Source organism: Notothenia coriiceps, unplaced genomic scaffold, assembly GCF_000735185.1.
Source record: "Notothenia coriiceps isolate Sejong01 unplaced genomic scaffold, NC01 NC01_scaffold00018425, whole genome shotgun sequence".
Taxonomy (NCBI): Eukaryota; Metazoa; Chordata; class Actinopteri; order Perciformes; family Nototheniidae; genus Notothenia; species Notothenia coriiceps.
The window spans coordinates 385,956-410,501 of NW_011351126.1; the positions used below are offsets into that span (position 1 = coordinate 385,956).

General features: G+C 41.8%; 2 protein-coding genes across 5 annotated transcripts in view; one reads left to right on the top strand and one right to left on the bottom strand.

The window, feature by feature from the left end:
- msh2 (mutS homolog 2 (E. coli)) overlaps window positions 1-8,847 on the top strand; it is an 18,817-nt gene extending 9,970 nt beyond the window's left edge. The window contains exons 10-15 of the mRNA XM_010777683.1: window positions 892-899; window positions 5,100-5,345; window positions 5,704-5,908; window positions 5,989-6,236; window positions 6,323-6,492; window positions 7,550-8,847. Coding sequence (XP_010775985.1) covers window positions 892-899; window positions 5,100-5,345; window positions 5,704-5,908; window positions 5,989-6,236; window positions 6,323-6,492; window positions 7,550-7,726 — 1,054 coding nt within the window. The 3' untranslated portion in view covers window positions 7,727-8,847. The remainder of the gene's footprint in view (window positions 1-891; window positions 900-5,099; window positions 5,346-5,703; window positions 5,909-5,988; window positions 6,237-6,322; window positions 6,493-7,549) is intronic.
- Window positions 7,946-20,377, bottom strand: fbxo11b (F-box protein 11b). Of its 4 annotated transcripts, none has more exons than XM_010777677.1 (21): window positions 20,068-20,377; window positions 18,762-18,925; window positions 18,510-18,570; window positions 18,153-18,294; window positions 17,937-18,066; window positions 16,348-16,431; window positions 16,043-16,175; window positions 15,785-15,891; window positions 14,494-14,605; window positions 13,018-13,124; window positions 12,794-12,931; window positions 12,493-12,710; window positions 12,125-12,305; window positions 11,880-12,002; window positions 10,773-10,858; window positions 10,599-10,675; window positions 10,368-10,511; window positions 9,998-10,216; window positions 9,791-9,899; window positions 9,383-9,481; window positions 7,946-9,280 (listed from the first exon to the last, which is right to left on the bottom strand). In XM_010777677.1, exons 1-21 carry the CDS (start codon window positions 20,153-20,155, stop codon window positions 9,151-9,153), a joined length of 2,652 nt encoding a protein of 883 aa, XP_010775979.1. In that variant the 5' UTR covers window positions 20,156-20,377; the 3' UTR covers window positions 7,946-9,150. The 4 variants fall into 4 exon arrangements, with proteins under 4 accessions (XP_010775979.1, XP_010775978.1, XP_010775977.1 ...); XM_010777676.1 differs by having other exon boundaries at window positions 18,153-18,297; XM_010777675.1 differs by having other exon boundaries at window positions 18,489-18,570.
- Between the last annotated feature and the right edge of the window lie 4,169 nt (window positions 20,378-24,546).

Below are 24,546 nucleotides of genomic sequence, written 5' to 3' on the forward strand. Positions count from 1 at the left end.
GGGCTGATGGAGTACTTCGTGACCACTGTGAACGTTGTGATCAGCTGTTTTAGCGCAGTTCTCCAGTGAAGGGGGGGAGTCTCCCTCCGCAGCCGGTTGGCGTAATTTTGGCACAATTCCGTTATACAGGCCGACATTAACAGCAGCCCTGTCTGTGCACACGGAGACCGACGCTGTCGTCCGGTGATCTAACCGCCTTCTGGAAAAGCTTCACAAGTACATCTGTACGCAAATGCGCTTTGTGACACAAGTGACGGTACGCATTTCAGATTACGCACATAACCTGCGTACCAGTTATGTGCACCACTGTACTACAGCAAAAGTATTCTCCGTCGGGACTTCCTGCAACAACACCACGCCGTTATCTTGATTCTGATTGGCCAGAAGACATTATCAAAGATGTTCTATTAAGAAGACGATCACTACGTGACAAAAGTTTTCAAAACCGTTTCTGGTCTTCGGTATTTCCAGACAAGTGGCTACTGAAATCAATCTTACTGCTGTCTCTGCAATTCTCGGCGCGAGTTGGCGGACTTTATTTAGCTTACTTTAACATAATTTTTCATAGTGGGGCTAAGCCATTTCTTGGTATGGGTGTAGCCTACCCCAGCCATACCCTGGCGCTGCCACTGGTGGGATGTATGGGGCGGGCCATTCTGCACATGCGTTAAATATTTTAACGCAATTTTTTTTTGACAGCATTAGTTTTTATTAATATACTCATCATGGTAGTTTTTTTATTTAAAAAAAAACAAACACTTCCTACTGCTTCAGCTAAAGCAGGTTGGAGCTCTTATCGTCAAATTCAACACAATTTTCCATTGAGCAGCCAGACCACCCAGTGTTACAAATCAATTTTTCCTGACGGATAACTCATCTTGTGTCTCCTAGTACAGACGGTATAGACTCTTAGGTTTATCAGTGTGGAGGATCTCTCTGTGGCAGATTCCCACAGACGGTCAGAAAGCCTCCTAAACAGCAGCCATCTGTCCAACACCGTGAAATTAATGTTGTTACATTTGACTTGGAACTATCGAAACGTTTGACTTTGTATGACACATTTTGATTTGATTGAGACCTTTATTTAGTTTGCCACCCTTATGTCCTTCTCCCAGGAAATGTGTGATGGCAGTAACTCAGATCTGTTGAGACATTTTTATGATAAACCATAACATGTCAAACTGACTAAATGATTGTTAAAACTGTGCTAATTTTGCTAATTTTCCGGTTCATACTTGTATTTAGTGGCTCTGCTGTGACATGTTTACATCAGAGTCCTGCATCTTGTCGGGTACCCGTGCGTAAAAAAAAAAGTGATTGGCGGCTAAACACTGGTATTTAAAAAATAAAATAAAATCCGGTTTCGGTTCTGGGTAAAACAAAGAAGATGCGGGTCGGGTCGCGGGTGTTGCATAATAAATATATTACAAATAATAATAATAATTTAATGTTTAAATCCTCAGACCTATCCCCTGCGGGACCGCGCATAATCCTAACCTCTGCAGCGCATCAATCTGCTGCCGAGCGCGCCACATTCGAAATGGCTGAGGTGAAGGCGAAGCTCGGAGAATACAGCATTGTCAATAACTCTTCCTCAAGAGCGAAATCCAACGTCTGGGAGGCTTTTGGTGTCATCCTAGATGGAGAAAATAACCAACATTCCACGCTTTTTGAGCCAAATACGCAACTGCGTGTGTTAATAACAGTGTTTCCCCTATATACAAATAGTGGCGGCGCATATATATATTTTTTCTTTACTTTTTTTTTTTTTCTTAAAATAATAATAAGTGGCGACCCTTTTTCATTTTTGATTGTTTATGTGGATTTGTAGTATTTGTGTTACTGGCATAGTTGACACAGGCGGTCGCCTTGGGCGCCAGATCTGGGGGGCGCTGTGCTGGTAGCTCTGGGAGGGAAAAACATTTTTGACCGTTGGTGCTCATCCAAATGTTCGGCCTTGATGTAACAACATTCATAATTAAGTAAATGTAACACTCTTTTCACCCCGGTTACACGTTTAATTTGCCCGGTACGGTGGCGCTGTTGTTATTAGAATCTGGTGCTAGCTGCGCTAATGGATATAATAAGTAGACAGTGTTTCCCCTAGGATGGAGTCATAGCAGCGGTGCTAAGGCACGTGGGCCCAGCAAAATGTGAGCGCGGAGTGCGTGGAATATTTTAGTGTGTGCACGTGCGAAGTGCGCCCCGCCAATTTGTTTCTATGTGTCTTGACAGCACAAGAAAAGCTCTTGAGGCATAGTACCAGGGCCGGTTCTAGCCAATTTGATGCCCTAGGCGAGATTTTATATATAAAGAATAAGTGAAAAATCTCTACAAAAGAAAAGATTTTTCACTTATTCTTTATATATAAAATCTCGCCTAGGGCATCAAATTGGCTAGAACCGGCCCTGGTACTATGCCTCAAGAGCTNCTGTGTGCCTTGGCAGTCTCAGGTTAAATTAAAAACTAATATAAAAAAAAATGTGGTTGCTTGCTTGCAACTATTTTCCAAGCAAAGTAAGTGCACGTTTTTATCATGCGTTACTGTTTAAACGGCGGATAATGCAGCTTCATCATGGCAACTTGACAACAGCTAAGCTAAGCTAGGCTACTACTTACAGCATCCAGGTGACTTTTCAGAGTTTTTGTGCCACTGTGGTAGGCCAGTTTCTTATCGCATATTTGGCACATATTCTTCTTACCGTCGTCCAATTTAAAATGGTCCCACACTGCTGAAGTCTTCGGCATTTTGTGGGTGAAGCGAGGTGAAGCGTGCGGTTTGCGTTAGTGACTGAGTGAACGCGAGCGATGTCAGGAGCACAGGCTGAGATTGTATATATTTCCGCATTTTAACAGTGCAATTCAAAAGTATAAATATAGTATAAGAATATGGCAATTCGTCTTTATTAATAGCATACATGTAGAAGAAAAAATAATATTTTAAAAAATATATATTTCTTTTTTTTTTTTTTAAAGAAAAAAAAAGGAATATCCGAATAATGAAATTGAAACGCGAATAGTTGGCCAACGAAGGAATATTCGAATAGTCGAATATTCGGGTACAGCCCTAATGAGCAGGCTCCGAAAAGATGTGTATCTGGTTAAAGAACACCATCTGACTAGAATGTTATTCCACTCTCTGTTTAAAGTACACTACAGTGTGTTGCCCTTTGTAGAAAATGTGCATGAAATCATTTACTAGAAGGTCACATAAGACAAATCCTGGATCATCGTGCCGACGTAACGTCTTCTGTCTCAAATCAATGCCATGCCGATGAGCAGCATGTGATGGCGTTCCTCACCTGAGGCAATGTTGATGATCTCTTTGACAATGGCGTCCTGGGCCCCCTCGTACTCCTCACGGTTCTTAGTGTACTCCTCGTTCAGAGAGCTCAGCTTCCTGTAGACATGCGAGACAACAGAGTCAGCTGACTGGAAGAGAGCATACGAGGAGGACATGAGGTGTGTGAGACTGACCCGTTTGTGAAGCGCACTCCGTTCTTCTGGACGTCCAGCGTGCTGAACTTCTTGTTGTTCCTCAGAGTCTTCTCCTCCTTGCAGGTGACTCTCAGGTAGAAGCCCAGCATGGCGTTAGACTCCAGCTTCACCGTCTTACCAGCGTCCAGACCTGAAACACAACGCTACTGCGGTGAGCTCAGACGCTAATTCAAACATCAGTGGAATCACATACATTCATGTACAGACCCAAAGAGAAAAAGGACCATACACACGCTTTGCAAAAACGTATACACTCTATAAAATAGGTAGCCACATAAATGTACAAAACACTGAAATAGCTACATTTCTTTGAAGAATATAATATAAGTGTCTATTGTGTTTGCTTTACTTGTTCTTGTGCGATAAAGTTAGGCTTGTATTCACTTAAGTAAAAAGCATGAATAATGTGACCAATTTTCCAAATAAGGCTGTGCAATAATAACATACTGTGATATGAAGGCATTTCTAGATCTGCAAAGATTAATCTATTCAGTCTATTATTCTAATCAGTCAGCTATTATTTTAATCGCCAACTGTTTTAAAAAGGGCCCTATTACGCTTTTTCTTTCCTGTCGTGTTTGATCTAGGTTTTTCTGCATGTAAATGGTCAGCAAAGGCTACAATCCCAAAGTTCCCTCCAGAGGTGCTGCAGCATGAGAAAAATAAAGACCTTTTTGAACATTAAAGCATGGAAACCAGAGTTTCCTGCACGGATCTGATTTTCAAGACCCGCTCCCGCGACGTGCAATACCCAACCCGCCCCCCGCACATATTGCCAATTAGTTCCGCAAACCGACCCGACCCATCGGCACAAGATCCGCAAACCGACCCGACGGCACAAGATCCGCAAACCGACCCGAACCCGCATAGCCTATGAGCAGTGAAAACATGCAATTCAGTGTTTCCCCTAGGATGGAGTCATAGCAGCGGTGCTAAGGCACGTGGGCCTAGCATAATGTGAGCGCGGAGCGTGTGGAATTTTTTAGTGCGTGCGAAGTGCGNGATGAAGCTGCTTTATCCGCCGTTTAAACAGTAACGTTACACATGATAAAAACGTGCACTTACTTTGCTTGGAAAATAGTTGCAAGCAAGCTACCGAATTGTTTTTTTATATTAGTTTTTTTAATTTGATCCGAATAGTGAAAATAATAGTAGTAATGTGGGAACATCTGGGGCTAAGGCAATATAAAAGTTGAGTAGCTCAGCCTAATAATAACTTGGGCAACGCATCCCAGCCATCCACATCCTCAACAATACAGCAGACCCTACAGTTACCCTACAGAGGACACATTTAGTTTTAATGTTTGCGAGTACTGAGACAATAAATAAATATAAATCGTAATAGTATGCTCTTTCTGCGCTTCCGCTTAACAGCGTGTTGTTGGTGTCTCGGATTCGGAGCGTGTTATGAAACCTTTTTGAAAAAAAAAAAGAATTTGAAAAAAAAATACAGATCTCTCCGCACCGAATATTCGCTGCTGATTACTACCGAATATCCGGAGCCCGAAAAATGGTATTCGGGACAGCCCTACTGCACATGCTGCAGTCTCCTGTTTCTCTGCTAATTCATTTGAAGTGCTGAACCTTTCATCACCCACCAGGCTACGTGGATCCTCTCCAGACGATGAGCGACGTGATAGCGCAGCTGGATGCCGTGGTGAGTTTCGCCGTGGCGTCCGTCTCCGCTCCTGTGCCGTTCGTGCGGCCTCGCCTGCTGGCGGACGGCTGCAGGCGGATGGAGCTGACCCAGGCCAGACATCCCTGCATGGAGACTGACGCTGACACCGCCTTCATCCCCAACGACATAACCTTCACCCAGGGAGAGAAGAACTTCTACATCATTACAGGTGTGACCAGATATCGCATTCCAAAGTGACATATGAAACACTTTCATTGCAAGTCTGTTGAGAAACATATCAAAGCTTATGGGAATAAATGATTCAAGAATAAAAACCGACTTCTCAGTCTCCTTTTCACCCATTCAGTCAATTCAGAGATCAGTCACACAACAGCCAATGCAAACAAAGAAGTCTCTTTCTGTGTTGTTCCCTGTGTGTGAGAATTGTGTTTCAATCCCAGAGGTCAGGTTGTTATCTGTAAACATTGTAATTTGCGTAAATCTTCACACTTTTTCAGATGCTTTCCCCCCTTGTTCTGAGAATGAAGGCACATGACAATGGTCACACATAACTCTTGTCTCCACAGGACCAAATATGGGCGGTAAATCGACGTTCATCCGTCAGGTGGGAGTCATCGCTCTGATGGCGCAGATTGGCTGCTTTGTGCCGTGTGAAAAGGCGGAGCTTAGTGTGATTGACAGCGTCCTGGCCAGGGTGGGAGCTGGAGACAGCCAGGTCAAAGGAGTGTCCACTTTTATGTCTGAGATGCTGGAGACGGCTGCCATCCTGCGGTAACAACAAACACACAAATTGCTAACAGCTTAAAATGATGCACAACGCATTTTTCTCATTGCACGTTTTGCCCCTTCAGCTCGGCAACAGAGAACTCTCTCATCATAATCGACGAGCTCGGAAGAGGCACGTCCACGTACGACGGCTTTGGTCTGGCCTGGGCCATAAGCGAACACATCGCCTCCAAAATCAGCTGCTTCTGTCTGTTCGCCACTCACTTCCACGAGCTGACGGCCCTGGCAGCGCAGGAGTCCACCGTCCACAACCTGCACGTCACCGCTCTAACCTCACACAACACTCTCACCATGCTGTACAGGATCAAACACGGTGGGCACATATTTAGGGCTGGGGAGTTTTATGAATGTAGTGTAACAAGCTTTGTGACCTGACCCGTCGTCTGACTCTGTGTTCAGGTGTGTGCGACCAGAGTTTCGGTATCCATGTGGCCGAGTTGGCTTGCTTCCCGCCATCGGTGGTGGCCATGGCGAAGGAAAAGGCGGAGGAGCTGGAGGAGTTCCAGGAACCAGCGGGGGGGAAGCAGGAGAAGGGGCCCGAGGCTAAGAGACGATGCACGGACAAACAAGTAGGGCTCAGTGCTTCACCGTCCAGCTGTCATGGCAACCTACATACAATCATGCATCATGGCCTCATTAAAAACAGGAACCCGACCCCAACTTCATTAGAAGCATGGCGTGTTTCTCTAAATTCTATATTATTTGTGGTATCCAATGATAAAAAGTGTTCATACCTTCTCTTCTTTTTTTATACATAAATGCATTTTACAGTTTTTGAGACATACTGACTGAATAGGCGTGTTCACACCGGAGTACTTTTCCCATTTAGTTCAGTTAGTACCCCTTATGTCGCGTTCACACCAAAAAGAGTACTTGGTGCCGGGAACTTTTACCCCCATTTTTAGTGCCTGCTAGAGAGGTGGTACCAAAAAAGTACCAATTTCTATTGGCTGGGCAAATTGCAAACCACGCCCCGTAAAGCTGCCATTGTATTTGCTGGCATTAGCGTTATTAGCGTTAGCCCCGCGCACCAACGGAGAGAGAATAACTTATGGCAACACAAAAAAAAACATGAGCGATGAGGAGGTGTCGGCGTTCCGGCTTCAGTAGAAGCCAGTCCCCAACTCCGGGGACTTCGGGTGGCAGTATACGCCGTGAAGTTGTTTGCGGCCTGCCAGTAAACCCAAAGCAGAAGAAGAAGTCAGCGGCTTATTTGCGTAATCTTCCCTCAGGGAAAAGTACTGCGGTGTGAACGCGATTGGTACTTAGTGCCCTGGGGTAATAAGTGCGGCAAAGTGCTTGGTGTGAAAGAGTCTAAGGGCAATTTAGGACAAACGTTTTAGAATATATGGCATTACCATTTTTATGATGTACTATACTTGTTTTTTTAAATACATACAGTAAATGTTGTTTTGAGGCTGAAAAGCTGGTTTTCCCTAGGAATTGACATTTTACAGATACAAATTGTACACCAACGGCAATAGGTTTGACCTTACCTAGTACAATTCCATCAAGCTTCCCAGCATCATTAAAGTGATATGACTGTATACAGATAGATGTGGTGTACTGGCAGTAGTAACATCCCTCAGGAACAATTGACCTGATGTGCTCTCCTGTCTCCTTCAGGACGGGGAAACCCTGATCCAGGAGTTCCTGGAGAAGGCCAAGTCTCTCCCTGCTGCCACCATGAGTGAAGAAGAGGTGAAGACAGCGCTGAGGAAGATGAAGCAGGAGCTCCTCTCCAAAAACAACACATATATCACAGAGATCCTTTCACGCTGTGTTCCTGTGAAAACAGTTTGAATCAAGAAACCTCTTAGTTCATGTGCTCTAAGTAACCACACTAGAGCGCTTTAATGTATAGTTTTGCAATAAAAAAGTATTACTGGATATGTTTGAGTTGTATTTCTTTCCCCCTTTACTGCCATTTTATAAAAGCAGATTGTTACATAATGCATGTCCACACATTTGAGATTCTTCAGCAGAAAACCACCACAACAGGAATTTAAAGACAGACACCTGTGATCTAATAAAGTTTTATTTTCTTAGAAATGGCCAGTTTCCCGTTTTCTTTTTTGTCTTTCTAAGAAAGTATACCCCTTTTTGAATTCCAACTAGCATCTACATAATGGTTATTGAATACTCACAATATATTAAGTCTAGATGTTATGGTACATGCATACGATTCAGGCTGCATGAGGAGCCACAGTCACCACGATACACGGGGGGAGGAAGGGTAGGGACGTCTGCAGAGGGACTCATCAGTTCCAGTTCAAAGGAGCTCCGATGCCTCCTATGGAAACCCTCTCCTCAAAACACTGACTGCATCAACTTATAAACATATACACACACACACAACTTTCACTGTACACAATACACTCACATACACACCTTTATACAAGGGTAAGCCCCCACCTGCCATTTTAGCTAATATATCGGAGAGGGTTTTTAGTGTTTAAACGAGATTCTCTTTCACAGAAAGAACTTCACCACTGGGACATTTGAGTTTCTGCACTTTGCCTTGGAGTGGGAGGAGGGATGCTAACCAAAGAAAAATAATAATATATAATAAAATAAAAGACAATCAAATACAGTCAGCTTTTTTGCTTGAAAATACAAAACTACATGAGAAAGCATTGAAATAAAATCCATTGATCAGAACATTTTTTTTTTTTTTTAAAAAGCCCAAGTGCTCAGTCTCACACACACAATCTTTCTCTTTATCCACACTGGAGAGCAACATCCGCCCATCCGTTGCCTAATTACAACTGGGCAGCCAATGGGGATGGCAGCTGCGAGGAAGCAGGACGTCACTTTGACAGCAGTTCTTGTGAGGAAAAAGAAGTGGGCTGGGAGCCGAGGATGAACACCGGGGGGAACTTCACACTCTGCCACCGAGCCCCTTCCCATCTTTGTCTTCAGACTGCAATAAGAAATACTCAGTGAGGAATCTCTTGTGGCCGTTCTGTCTACTCTCAGCTCCACGGCTCCCTCTTGAGGAGTCTGTGTGTGCCTGCAGCGTGCAGCGGGGCGGAAGCTGCTTCCTCTGCAGCCTCTTCCACCTCCATCCCATCTGAGAGCGCCGCAATCACAGAGTCTCTCTGGGTCCTTATGGCTGCGAGTTGATGAGTGTGTGTAATGCGTGTCATCGTGTGCGTGCGTATGGCTGTGTGCAACGTAATGTGTTTATATGCTTATGTGGGAGGGTGTAACTGGACCGGACGCCTTCAGTTATGTTGCAGCGTGTTGGACTCGATGGGCGGCGCAGAGTCGTACAGAGTGTCCGTGTCGTGCGTGGGCTCTCCTGCCAGCGTGCAGGGGTTGGACAACGTTCCCGCTCCGCAGTCACAGAAAAACCTAAAGGGAATAAATGTCAGGGATTATAAAACACTCTTTTTTACCTCCATGAAGTGGTAGTCATTAGAACAATTTCCAGAAAGGAACCAAAACATGTCTTACCGATCGTGCCGTATAAATTCTACATCGTGCCCTTGGTGGCATTTTTTGATGCAGTTAACACAGATGGCGTTCCTATCTGTTGTATTACAGGTGTGACATCTGGAGAGAAGGGAAACAAATTGATTTATGGCAGACATATGGCCATTCTTGTACATTTAGACGATTACCAAATGAAATCATGTTTCCTAAATGCAAACATTTAATCAATCGGCTGGTCTACAAAATAAAATAAAAAAATATATATATTAGAACTTACTTCAACTTCTTGTTGGAAATTAAACAATTACTTTTATAAAAAGGTATTTGTTTAACTGTCACTAAAAACAATACACTATAAAACTGGTTAAACATACATAGTATCTTATTCCTTTCACCTCTACTTGATTTCCTATATGCGTCGCAGCCTACCTGTAGAAGTCGTGCATGGGGTAGCTGGTGTAGCTGGAGATCTTGTAGAGGCACTGCCCTCTGCTCACTGCTTTCTCAATAGCATCCTGATTATTCAGAATCTTATTATCTGACAGAGGGGGGGGCAGGAAATGAGATTAGGAAGCAGATCCTAACAGCTTGGAACCAGGCCGGTCAGAGCGGTAATGTCCAAAAAGCAGCCGTTACCTTTCATGGTGACGTTGACCCCCGAGGCCAGAAACAGGCCTCCGAAGCGATTGTTGAAGATCTGGTTGCCCTCCAGTGTGGCTGTGGCGTGGTTAGTGATTTCGATACCAGCAGCGAAGCCGTCAAAAATGCGGTTCTTGCGGAGTATCGGGTGGCTGTTGGTGCTGATCAGCACTCCGGCCTGCGCGTTTCTGAAGATGTCGTTTTCTTCCAACAGACCTAAAGAGAAAATGAAATCATGGTTCAAACTGTAGATGTGCAGGAACAAACTGCAGGGTGTGAATTTAAACGATGAAGCTCAATTGTACGATCAAGTTTCAGACGTGCACCAAAATCGATGTGATGTTTAAGACTTTAGGCGTTTAGGTACCTCTGCCTCCGTTGAAGATGCAGATGCCTCCATCTCTGCCGTCATGAATCTTGTTTCGTCTCAGCGTGGGGTTGCTGTCAGTCTTGATCCACACCCCCGCCATGGCATTATCAAAGATCTCATTGTCCTCGATGAAGCCCAGACCTGTTGTATTAAACATCGGGGTTAGACATGCCGACACACAATCAATACATTTGGGACAAGGGGAGCAGCAGAATAGAAGATACAGACCTGAGTTGTAGACTAAAATCCCTCCGTTCTGCCCCCCCCATATCTTGTTGCGCCTGATTTTTGGGTTGCTCCCGGTCCTGTCAAGAATCAACAAAAATGTTCAGAAACATTCAGGACTTTAGAGATGCATTTCATTTGATCTAGAGCACACTGCAGACTGGAGGAAGCTGTCACCTTATTTGTACACCAGAGTACATGTGATTGTAGATGTCATTGTCTTCCAACACACCGTGCCCGTTGTCATAGAAATATACGCCAACCTAAAAATAGAAAAAGTCAGGCGATCACAACGTTGAGTTAACACGAGAAAAGATCATACAGGTTTGTTAAACAGCATGGTCAGAGTGTTTTAGCTATACAAAATATACAATATATCCCAGAAGAGAAAGAAGACGGACGAAGGGAGATGATGCTGAGACCGCCAGGCCTTAGTGAAAGAGCATTTTATCATTTTTGAAAGGTGTATGTATTTTTATTACTTAACATAATTCAGTTTTTTTGGAAAAATACACAACTCTAACTCACACATACATGGTGCTGTACACATTCTGTCACCCAAAGTTATATTATGGTGTGCCAAATCATAACCAGATTCCTTAAGAAACCAAGAACTGTGAATGGAAATCAAAAGTCTGAATTAAGTGTACAGTATTGCTGTCACTCAAATCCAAATGTGAGATTACAGCATCCAAACGAGTCATTGCAGCTGCTTCTGACACGTGCAAGTCAAAACACACGAGACCACATCAGACCATCAGATGCAGCGATCGATTAGCCTCAGGTAAAAACTGGTTGTCAGCTGATTGGCCATGATCAGTGGCTGCTCCTATAGTCTCATGTACAGGTCAAATGTACACATTAAGCTCACAATCCATAACACCCGCGAGTCCAAAACAAATAAAATCAACATTAAAATGTGTCGTAAAATAATGCACCAATTGTCTTGTGGGAAATTAAAGTAGGATATAGTGCCATTCTTTTTGAGTTGCATTGTATTTGTCCAGTCATATAGATAGAGCACTTTATCTAAAATCAGAGAAGATATTTTGACTTGATACAGATTTGTGGGAAGTTATTTAAAAAGCTAATGTCTATTTATGAACATACTCCTGAGTTTTCCATGACAGATCGGTCGCAAAAAGGTTTGCGTGTATGCTGTTAATTATAGCTCTTACAAAATAAATACAATCGGAATCTGCAAGAGTAGTAATCGGCCAAGTTAAGGACAATCTCTGCTCCACGTGTGTTTACAGGGTGAATGTTAGACCACGTTAGTCTCACCTGCTTGCCGCTGTGGATGCGGTTCTTGCGGAGGACCGGCGTGCTGCCCGTGGTCACCCACACTCCAGCCAGGGTGTTGCTGTAAACCTCGTTCTCCTCGATCACCCCCTGGCCTTTCTCATGCTGAAACACAGAGCAGGATCAGTGTCACGCACCTCTGACGGGGCAGCGTTTCATTCAAACCTGAAAAGTGTACTTGCTGGGGAAAGGGGTAACATTTCAACCATGTTCCAAAGGATATTTACCACATAGATGCCCCCATGCTGTCCATCGTGGATCTTGTTGTGCCGTACAATGGGGCAGCTGTTGGTTCGGATCTGGATTCCCGCCAAGGCGTTACCATAGATATCGTTACTCTCTATCAAACCCCGTCCATCTCCAAATATGTACACCCCTCCTTGGTTACCGTTGAATATAGCATTTCCCCTGGATATAAAAGGAATAAACACCACATTGGAATAAACATGCAGGTAGAGACAGAGACATCAAACTTCCTACAAAACTATTTTTTCTTCCAAAATAACAATCAGCCATGTTGAACTTAACATATTTCCTGTCTCCAATAACATCACATTTTGCTCATATGTGTCTTGTGGGAAGTCTTCATCCTCACCGTATCGTTGGGTCGCTGTTGGACGTGATCCACACACCGGCGAAGTTATTGGCGTAGATTTTGTTCTCTATAAACTGCCCCCGCCCCTTCTCGTGGACGTAAATGCCCCCCGTTTGGCCGTGATGGATCTCGCAGCGCACCACCGTGGGGTTGGCGTAGGCCTTCACCTCGAAGCCTGCTATGCGGTTTCTATGAATGTTACAGTTCTCAAAGTAACCCTGAAACACAGCAAGAGGAATTAGAAGTCTGAGAAGTTCCTTTGTGTGAAATGCATGAGGTGAAGCAGTTGCTGTGTATTTACCATGCCGTGGTCGAAGGTGAACACCCCCACATCTCGCCCGTGGTGGATGTGGTTACGTCTAATGATGGGATTTCCGTGGTTTTTCACCCAAATTCCTGCTAGTGCATTGTTGCTGATTTCATTGTCTTCATAAATGCCCTGGAACAGACGAGAGAACAGGGACTCAGAAGCCTGCATTAGTGCACGTATTGTGAACGATAGTGGTGGTATAGAGGAGTATTTACCTGTGCATGATCTGTGATGTACAGTCCTACGTTTTCACAGTCACTGATGTTGCAGTGTTTGATGGTTGGACACGCTCCTTGGCCACTCACACACACAGCTGAACCCACTACAAATAACACAGAAGCAGCAGACAACGTTAGGGTTTTAAGTGACATGAACAGACAAGAGCAATCAATCCTGAAGAAGCTGAAACAAGCAAAACGTTGTATTTCTATAAAGACTCATATCATAATTCAATTGGTCATTTTCTGATGTGATTGAGGGCTGTATTAACACATGTTCATACAGTATATCAGACAGGTCAGTAACCGGCTCAGCACACGTGTGTGGCGTGGATAACATCAAGACTTAAGTTATTTGGAATCCAATTTTGGGGCACATTATTCATATTAAAAATAGCATTAATTTACAGCATAAAGAAAATAAATACTAGGGCTGTACCCGAATATCCGAATATTCGGTCGTTGGCCCACTATTCGGTTTTCAATTTCGTTATTCGGATATTCTTTTTTTGGCAGCCGCGCTGCACTGCGGCTGCCAAATTCAATTGATTGAAATCTCCAATATCAACGTAAGAGCTTGTGCCTCTTCGGGGGGTGCCAACACTTAAACTTTATCGTTTACTTTCTCCGTCTTTAAATGTAGATATTACTTTTGTCCGTTAATCTCCGCTCCTTTTGTCCGTGACGTTGTTTCCATAGCAACAACAACTTCCTGTCAACAGCGCTAACTCTCCTTCAAAATAAAAGCATGTCCATACAAAATAGGAAGCCAAGCCAAATGACACTTAAGACATATAAAACTGCAACGAAAGTAACAAACACAATATCCTTTTCATTTTCAAAAAACACAAATTGGGTTGTATACATTAACAAATAACTATAAAACAACAATACTGTAGAATAACAAAATGAATGCCTTGAATAAACTGAAATACACGAGTTATAAGTGGAAGTCCACACACTACAAATCTCTCCCAGGATTTATTGACTAAATGTGCTTTGACATTTCATACAACATGGTCTGAATTAGACTATGAAGACAGTAAATCACATGAGCAGAGCTGATGGAAACTAAGCGTCAATGCACAAGGCATGTGTTATATTTACATACAACTATTTATCATGAGAGAATAAACTAAAATATTAAGAGTTAGTTCCAAAAAAAGCTACTGCTCAGGGTTTATTAGTCCAAATGACAGATTTAGTCTTTCTTTCTGGAACATTATGAACACACTGATCAATTAGTCAAATACAAAAATGAGGGACACCGTTTCAGACTATTACAAAAAAGGAATAACTCTACTGTTTTAACACAGGAGTACACAAAAACAAATAAACCTGAACAATGCTAGAGGAAGGCTAAGTACCCTGCAGGAAATGCTACTTTTATGACGCTAATGTTGCATCTGTCAACTCCTCTGTTCATGTCATTGCACCCATATTTAGTACAAAGGTGTTCAGTGTGTGCGTTACCTGTGCACGTGGAGCGGATGATGCAATGGTCGATGTTGGGGCTGCAGTTGACTGTGATCTCCAGACAGTGGTGGGCGTTATGGTGCTGCGCTGACTTATCATCGGGATTAAACTGAGGAGAGGAGAACAGCAGAGGTCAGACACTGACGACACATCAAGCTTTTTCCACCCGCCGCATTCACACAGGACGCTCCCTACGGAGGGCATTAGTGCTGCTAAAACTGTAGCTCTAACAGTTCATAACCAGGAAACAGGGATAGGTTACAACCAAAGAAACATAGAATGCTCAATACGATGTCACATCGAGTGATTTTTAACTGAACTGAAGAAAATGCAAGAGACGTAACTTTAACATTCTCAAATACATATTTACACATACATTTGTAAAGCTGGTTTAACTCTGCATTCAAAACTCCACCCAAACATTGTTGTAAAAATGACACCTTCCACATATCTGTCAAACATTAAACCAAGCTCTTGCGATGTGGCCTGTGAAATTAGCCATTCAAAATGTTATTTGAAAAGCTTTGTATGTAAACAAAAAAGAGGAAGGCATTTGGTAGTACATGATTATATAAATGTGGAAACGGCTTATAGTTTTCATACCATAGTTTCAACTACAAGAGAAAAAACAAATACAAGATGGTTCTAATATTAATCCAACCATCTAATTAGCCTTTGTATATGTAAATCATAAGTAATGAAACAGGTAGTTTGGCCCTTTACTGGCTCGCTGCCAACTCTACTAACTTTCCCCCCACCAGGGCCCGCCTGGGGCGAGGCGAGGCTGGTTTTTGGCTGGCTCTGTCACTGCAGGGCAGGTGGTGCATGCAGATGAAGCCCTTTACCGAGATACATGGGCAAAAAGACTTATTGCAGACCGGCGAGAGTCTCGGCAAAGAATCCGGGAACTATCTGTCTGCCCAGTCTCTTTTTACCCTTCATTCCGATTTAAAAGTCCATGCAGCACCTTTAAAAAAAAAAAAATCTTCTTGCTTGAATTCATATGAAAAAATATCACCTTATCTACTCGTGTGCAACCCTCCCTGAAACTGAATGCATGATGAAGTACTCATATCAGGCAATTCTCTTTTGTAAGCAAAACATCTTTCAAAGCTTTGTCAAAGTGTCACTTTCGAATACTCAACTACAAATGACAATAATTAAAAATGGGACAATGCATAGGTTAACAGTGGAGAAGAGAGATAAGACAATAAAAAAAGTGTCTGTAATATTCAGCCAAGTTTGATTGAAAGTAAGAAAAAAATCAAGAAAAGTGTGAGAGGTTTACCTTGATAGTCATGTATCCCACATAGGCATCCTCCGAGCCCTCCATGAAGACAAACGTTGAGTCTCTAGTATTCTCTATCACCACCTTGTCTGCTACTTTACCGGGAGCTGAGAGAAAAGCAGAGAACGCTCATCAACACCCTCATACGCACAGATATAAAGACCGCTGAGACAGTATCCCATCGTAAGAGAGATATTGATTGCATGCGGCTCGAGCAGCAAGGGCTTAAGTACTTTCCAGTGGAGGAAACATGCTTACCTGCCCCAATCATGGTGATGGGGGACTCTATATAAATCCACTCGTCTGTATAGATGCCAGAGTGGACAAAGATTAGACCGTCAAAGTGGGCCTCTTGTACTCCACCCAGCGCATCCTCAATGGTGTCATAATACTGCAGGAGAAAGGTACAAACACTTTCAGGCAGAGTATACGTTCCAGCAATTCATCATAAGGCTGTTGTGAACATGCAAGCCGGTGTTTACATTAGCTGGGCTTAGCATTGGTGTCAGTGCTATGGTCAAACATGTTTATCCTCAAGGGTTTCTGTTTTAGCTTTGACTTACCAACATATTCTCTCTGCCTTTGTACCTGCCGGGGTTACTGTAGAAATGCTCAGCGAAGCCTGGCTTTACATGCGCTCCTTTGTACTGCAACACAGAAAACACCAAGGTCAAGTTTCTGGTCATCACACAGAATCAGTAGGTATCCCACTAAACGTTTGTTAGTAAAGCAAGACATTTGTTTATTTGAGGAAACAACAAAAAGCAACAGTGAGTAGATCAGTCATTTGGGGATTAGGACCCTGTAAACATAACGGAACGAGATCAACAATCACTTGAGCAAATGGCATGTTGCAAAAGTGGAATCAATTGTAATTCTCCAAATGCACATATTCTAACTTTTATTTCTCAATGTGTCCCCTTTATTTCATTGCATTAGAGATGCCTTTCAGTTCAGTTCAAGCTTCCTTAGTCACAAACTAGAGGTCTTTATGTTTGTCTTTTCAAAGCAAGACAAATTAAGAAACATTTGTCATTTCCCCAGCTGTAACCAAAGTACCACCAAGCTGTGACCGCAAAACCAAATCATGACTTCTGTGTACAGTTACATCCCTGGTGTGTACTAGTTGTAAAAACAATCACCAAATTACTTTAAAAAGGGTCAAAGACAAACAAAAATATGTGTCATTTTCTGTAGAATTAATGTGCTTTTTTCTTCTTCCTGCGCTGTTAACCATCCTGCAAACCCTGAACCAAACATGAACAACTGGTGGCCCCAAACAACAATATGCAAATATTCCTTTTAACAATAGATTCAAAAACACAGCATGATTTGCTTTAGACATAGACATCATAGTTATAATCCATTGACAATAAGAGGTTGAACTCCTTTAAAATCTTTTCACTAAAGTATTTCCATAACATTATAATCCATAAACCAAACATGTGTTTCTCCCATTAGCCTGTGGACCTAGACAATGTTTAGTCTGTGAAAAACTCTAGATTCACAAATTAAGATAACAAGATACTATTGTTAACACAGGCTTATAGCAGCATTGTGATCTCATGTAGACATGTTGCACTGATATGTCTGTTAATGAACAACAGAAAGCCTTCATTGTCAGCTTCTGAGGAAAACTGTTTAAGCATTAAAAAAGAAAGAAGAAGAAGAAGAAGCAGAAGGAGAGTTTTAGCAGCTACTGGTCATAAAAGGTCGACACTAAGGAACAGCTTGTGAAATTCTAAGTAGCACGTTATTGTTTCTAGAAATACTGACATTACAGTAAAAACTACCACCTAAGCAAAAGTACATTCAAATTCAATATTTGACCGCGGAAGATTTTTTATTTAACTGCTTACAGTTTTTTTTTATAAATTAAAGTGATTTTTACTGTTTTACACATTTTTTGGTGATAGTTTTGCTTCCATTATTCCCAACGCATATTAAGATATCTAAAAAAAAATATTAACAGATATTGATTCACTTTCGTGTGTGTGTGCACCAAGTGTTCTTGCTTTACAAGCACTTGCAGAGCAGATATTATAACCCTTGTGAGGTTCATGGATTTCATTGCAATGCCATATATGACTTAACAGAAACCGCACATTGTTGATTTTTACACACATATATATATATATATATGTAAACTTACCAGTTGTTGGAAGCTTTCCTTCCAGGGGTTTGGGTGTTCATGCTCCTCTGGGCTGACTTGGTAGAATTTGCCTGGCTCAGGATGCATCATGGGACGTGTGTACTCAAATACCTCCATGTATAGACGCTTCCTGGAATATTAAATACCAAATAAAATGTATTTTAGTGACTGCCTTTTAATGAAATGACACATTTCCATCTCTTGAGCAGCACTGACCATAGGATGGGGTCGTTGGCTAGCTGGCTGAATCTCTTGCAGACACAAGCTGCCTGACACAGGTCCTGTTCCAGTAAGTAGGAGAAGATCTTCAAAACAACCTCATCTGGAAGCTTCTGTTGCAGATATTGCTCTGCTGGGGCTGCTAAAAAAACAAAAACACACACTCAGAGTAAGCTTTATGAAAATACACTTTCACTCCAAGCTAATTAAACCATGCTATTTAATAGATTAGAAAGTAACCAGCACACACAGAAAAAAGGGGGAAAAAATCAATAAAGAAGGAAAAAAGCTAACACTATCTCCTTGCCACAGCTGCGGAGATTTAACACACACCTGGCAGGTCGTGGCTCTTACCGGACACTCGTGCCCGCTTGGCTCGATGGCCAAAGCCCTCTGTTGATGAAGTGGAAGCTCCCTGTAAAAAAGGGGAAATAGGGTATTAACCTAATGCCAAGATTCAAGCACGAAGTAATGAACTAGAAAATGTACAGCAACAAAATCATTGTGTTCAAAAGAAAAAAATCAATCACTATTTCTCTAATTTTAACACACATACGTTTTCGGAAATGCACATAGCACGAGAAAATACATTTTGATTTGTCTAACCTCCATTGGGCCCTTGCTCGGGCAGGCAGAGGCGGTGGCAGAGGCAGCAGCGGTTCTCTTGGGAAGCAGGGTTTTGCGTCGAAGCTGGTAGGGACTGTTCTGAGCTCCTGGGCCGGACTCCTCAATAGCCATTTCTGCTGCAGCTGCTGCAGGAGCCTCCTCATCTTGACAAAAAGGAAAACAGATTTCCATACGTTAACCACTTTATCAAGAGGCACTTCAATGCACAAAGCTGCAGTATAGACCAAGGCCAAGCTATATATTTTTTTTAAGCACCGAGAAGCCGAATCATGCTTCTTTTGCTTAAATACACAACTTAGCGGTCTCCAGTCATTTCAGCCAACACTATGACACAATGGTCTGCATTCAGCTCACATGCTGTATGCGCAAGCTAACAGACAGAGTAATAGATGGTAAGGCAGACAAAGGTTAGTGATTGATAATGGCAGATGCACCCCCGTTGCGAGTCTTTAATGTCCAGCCATCCACAGCTGATATCAGAGAGTGTGCATTTGTGTCTGTGTCAAATATGTGCAGGATCAGACACATCTTATTTGCTACTGTCAAATTATGGACCGCAGATCAAGTCGATAAGACGTGCAGCTAATGGCTAAAAACTGAACTGCGTAGCTGGCAAATCCGCGGTGTAAACAAATCGAGCTACGGCTAGCAAGCTCAGAGAACAAGGAAGAGGATGTGGGTTCACTCTGCTGGCTATGTTAGCTTTTAACTTCAAGCACAGTAATTAGACTCGGTGAATTCACCAAACACATGCCGTATCATCTATCACAGCTGATCTTGTGTGGCCTCTTATAGCTGGGGCAGCTAGCTAGCATTGCACCCATTCGCTGCTAATGTTTTTGTTAACGTTACACCCCAAAAATGGCAGTCCAAAGACGCCGCAGATTTACACCCTCAGAATCGTTAGTGACAGCTGGGAATGCGACGGCTGAGAAGACACGCAAATTGTGGTCAACACGTATGAAGACTACCCCTTTATCCCTAACTGAAGTTACCTGAATGTGCACTATTAACGTTAAAGGTTTAGCTAAATACGCATTACGTTGTGCGAAGACAACCCCCAACCTCCATATAACCTGGTGAGCTAGCTAGCGGTGTTAGCTAGCCCCAATCACTCAAGCCAAACAAAGCGCGGCCTGGCCTAAGCCACAGAGCAAGAAGCCTCGGTGTTTCCTGCTGAACCAGCCGTGGAGACTTGACCGGCAACACAAGCTGGCGTTATGTGAAGAGTGTTACCGCCTGACACCGCGTTGTTACATAATTGGCTGACTGTGGCCTAGCTTACCTCTATCCCCGTTGTTCCGTTCGGGCTGCACCGGGCGCGGCCTCGACACTCGCCTGGGTCTCCTGTTGGTGGCTCTGACGGAGTTCATCTGGGGAGTTGGTTTTTGAAAAATAGACTGCTTTCCTCGACCGCCCGCTTCTAAATTTAGCTATCGACCCAAACTACCACCCTCACAGCCCTTTTCCCGGATACACCCAAGCAATTGCAATCAAAAACCCGTTGGTATTTGGGGTATTATCGCTTTTTTTCTCCTCCGTGGTGGTACAGCTCCCCCCGTATCGCTGCTCTGTGCCAGCTCCGTCTCAGTCTGTAGCAGGAGGAGCCATTAACCCACACGGGAAACAATCGCGAGAAAAAAAGAGCAGAGTGTCCTCTCAACCAATCACCTTTGGCGTTATATAATATACGTCTGCAGCGACCAACCAGCCGCCTCATATCAGACGACTTGACAAACCTTTTTGTTGGGGTTCGGGATCGGTCAAGCGGCGATTTGATCAATGCACAGGCAATGATAATGCTAAAAATAATACATTTTGCAGCCCGCATTGTCAGTGATACATAAAGAGAGATCTACTCTTCTATTAAAAAAAGCATTTCAAAAGTGGCCCATTATTAACAAAGAGCATAGCTGTGATTTTGTCCAATTGTCTTTCTATCTAATTGATTTGTTTGCCATATGTCAGTGAAAATGTGAGTGTTTGAAAGACACTGAGCATATGGAGGACAAAGATTGTGGTCATGTTGAATGCAATGTTTACATTGATAAGCTTATATAAGTTTCACATTTTAAAATCTTAAAGTGAGATTGAGATGCAACTGCCAAAGAAGAGTGCATGCAATGTCAGATAGACAATTTAAAGTGGAGTAACGATTTAAAAAGGAAATGTAAGGGCCCTTTAAAAGTAAGTTTTATGATTATAGTTAAAAACTAGAATAACCTAATGATTTCAACAGAATAATTAACAAATACATTGAATTACCTTTCTGCCATTTTACACTGTGGGTGTTTAATATGTCAACTAAGTATACACTTTTAGTATACCAATGTATTATTGAATTTCAAAACAAAACACTGAAAAAGCCTATAGCAATTTGTTATAGCAATACAATTAGAATTCATTTTAACTGACATGAGTGCACGGTGAGACTTATTTCCAATATTTTTTACAACCACTTTGTACATCTGCAGGATCCACATTGATATATGTGCACACTTTAATTAACATGGTCAATTGGTATCATTTCATTATTTGGACCACCAGATGGCGTTGTTTGGCTGCAAAGTACAAGGGTATGCGCTCATAATTTTATTGTAGTGTTACATTGTTTTATTCAGAGGTTAATTGTTTGTATTTTTGTGACTTTACTTTTTTATTTGGAGATAATCTTTATGTTGGAGCTCTTATCAGAGTTTTACATTCTCAACAAAAGCAGCAATTAATCATTTAAAGTAACCCATGAATATAAGTTTAAGGACAAATACATTAGAATACACAGGGAGGTAATCTATTCAATCATTTTAAGTGCTTAGGTTGAAATAATCAAAGTTAACCCAGAGTTGCTATCAAATAAACTACATGCTGCTGATATCTGGTTGGTTTGTATTGCTTTATTATGTATTGTTGTAGAGTTGGACAGTTAATTGACAACAGTTAATTCAACACCCATATTGAATCTGAAAGTAGTTCCAGGTAAAAATCCAATGAAGCACAATGAAAACTCTACTTTTTACTCCCATAGGTTAGGTAAAATAAAATCCTCTGGGATGAGTTGTAAAATGCATCGTCAAAATGCTGAGAGAAGGGCTGTTTGTCTGAGCTTGTTAAATGTAGACTTCTTCAAAAATAGTTGGGTCTCACAGGACAGTGACACCATGGTTACCATACAATGATCTTTGATGCATTACTAAAGATTAAACTATACACACCATTTTATAAAGTAGAATACATAGCACACCCTTCTCACCAGTATAAGTCACCATATACATTAATGCAGCAACATTATTAACCAAACAATGAGTCCATTTATTTGTCGGTTATCTCATCGCTAAAAACTGTGACAAGTGCAATACTTTTGCTTGTAGTGGAGTATCTTCACATACCTTTACTTAAAGCATCCTAACGCTTCAGTGCTTTTTTTTCCGTAGGCCTCAATGTGTCACATTTCCCCCCAGCACTCTGTCCAGGGACTTTAAAGATGTTCAGCTGTATTGTCTGTAAGGGCAGGTAAGGACTAAGGGTTTTTAAAAACCTTGAAATTCCCTGTTTTATATTTTGCCCTGTGATTCAGTAATGTTTTAGTGGAAAAATGCATGTTTTGCACGACTGCATAACATTCCTTTGCTACATTTTGCTGGAGCCAAACCACCTCATCTTCCCTTTTTTCTGCATGGCAGCACTATAGGTCCTTGCATCTGAGGCTGTGGGAAAAGGAAAGTGATTGGTTACTTAATGATTTGATTCAACTCCCAGCTATGTGTTTACTCTGCCTATTACAAGTTTCAAGATTCAAGGCTTGTATTGTCATTACATAGCTACAGTGTAGTTATGACAAGGAAAATCTTAGGTCACAGGCTCCTCCAACAGTGCAACACAATAAAACAGATAATAGTGCAAGTAAATAAAATAAAATAGAATATAATAGAAATTGTGCAGAATACTCTATATACAGTAATTGGAATATTGATATATATAAGTTGCAAATAGATGTTATGTATGTTCTTTCAAAAGTTCAGGCCTTTAACAGTCTTATGCCCTGTGAGATGAAACTGTCCCTCCGTCTGGTGGTTTTATTCCGGATGCTGCGGTACCGCCTGCCAGACGGCAACAGACAGAACAGTTTGAATCTGTATTCGAGAAGGGCACTTCTGAATTCTGCAAATCTCTTATGAAATTTCTATCGTTGATTTGGAAATATGGAATGTGCTATGTCTTCACATTTTATAAGGAATACTATCAATTGGTTCTTGTAGAGCACAACAACTCCCACATCAGTAGCATCACCTGGTGGTTGAAGAATATAAATGCAGCCACACATTCAACGTTGGCATGTAGGAGGCAGTGTATCCATATCAATGAGATGGACTTGGATTCCTTCTTGCAGCTGCAGCCTTGAAACCCTGGGTTTCTTGCTTCAGTGTTTGTGGGTTTTATCTAGCTGCTATATCCTTCCTTCTGTAATAAGCAGAAAGAGCAGCTGTGTAGTCTCTCCTCCCACAACCCACCACCCACCCTGGCACACAGAGCAGGGGTTGGTAGGGTCACTTTGTCCTTGATAGCTTTGGATGCTCTGAAGGACAACATTTCTAAAATAAATACAGCTGAATGTTGTGTGGGTTAGTGTGTGTTTTCCTTTGTTAACTCTACTCACACGTTCAGATTCACCATTCAAAATGTAAAAAAAAACATTGCAAAGATGTATTTGATAGAAAACACACTGATATAGATATTTTTATATACAGTATATATATCTTTTTTTAAAAGAGACACTTAATAATACTTCCATTTAAAACAATAAATGTATATACATCGCAAAATAAGTACTCCTTCATTTTTAAGACAGTGAAGGGAGATGTGGAGCCTTGGAGAGTTTATGAGAAGATCATTAATCAGCAGGTCCCTGCGGTATGCTTCTTATTGAATATCATTCAATCCTAACATTGAATGTGGATCTATTATGTGCGTATAACCTTTGTTATACTGATTCAAAACAATTCCGTTTATTTCATTATTTTGAGGCACCTGATGGATGGCATTTTTTACTCAAGAGTTAAATCGTTTTTTTGGGATCTATGTTGTCATGATGCAGTAAACTCCACCCATCTATAAAAATCAACACAATAATTATCTAGGACAGTTATTTGACCTAGATTTGGTCAACTTAGCTACTGTGCATACAATTAAACAAAAATATGACTTTGATTATTTGTTTGCCTTCTACAAGAAATGATATATTACATTTTAGTGCTTTAACTCAAAATGTCTCCTTTTATTTAATGTGTTACTTGTATTTTGTATGTCATTTTTTAGTAGTAGTAGAACCTTTATTTAGCCAGGAAAATCAATTAAGAACACATTCTTATTTTCAATGATGACCTGACAGGAGGCAAAAGGCTTCCTGAGGGGAAGGGGGTTGGGAGGAAGAAAATAAAAAGACAGGCTCCGGGAACTATGAACCCAGGAGACAACACAATGACACAGAGCAGAGATGACAGGCAAAGCAGTTCAATATATAACATATCTAAAAGAATACTGCTGGAGTTCAATCAGTCATTAAAATAATATAGAACATTCATCGATTCAATCATTCATTCATTCATTCCTTCATGGCAATGCATATCATCATTGTGATACGTACATTTTAACCGTTGAACCAAGTAAATATTACCAAAGTATTGTGTTGACTGCCAAACTGACTGTTACATTTATTAATATTGACTGTTAAAAGCTAATAAAGTTTACCTTGGCATGAAGGTGGGTG

Excerpts from the sequence above, each read along its gene's own strand:
- fbxo11b (XM_010777674.1), bottom strand. The coding sequence starts at position 20,155 with ATGAACTCCGTCAGAGCCACCAACAGGAGACCCAGGCGAGTGTCGAGG. Across the intron at positions 10,676-10,772 it reads TACTCTGGTGTACAAATAAG|GACCGGGAGCAACCCAAAAA; the intron begins GTGACAGCTTCC and ends GATTCTTGACAG. Across the intron at positions 10,512-10,598 it reads GATTTTAGTCTACAACTCAG|GTCTGGGCTTCATCGAGGAC; the intron begins GTCTGTATCTTC and ends TTAATACAACAG.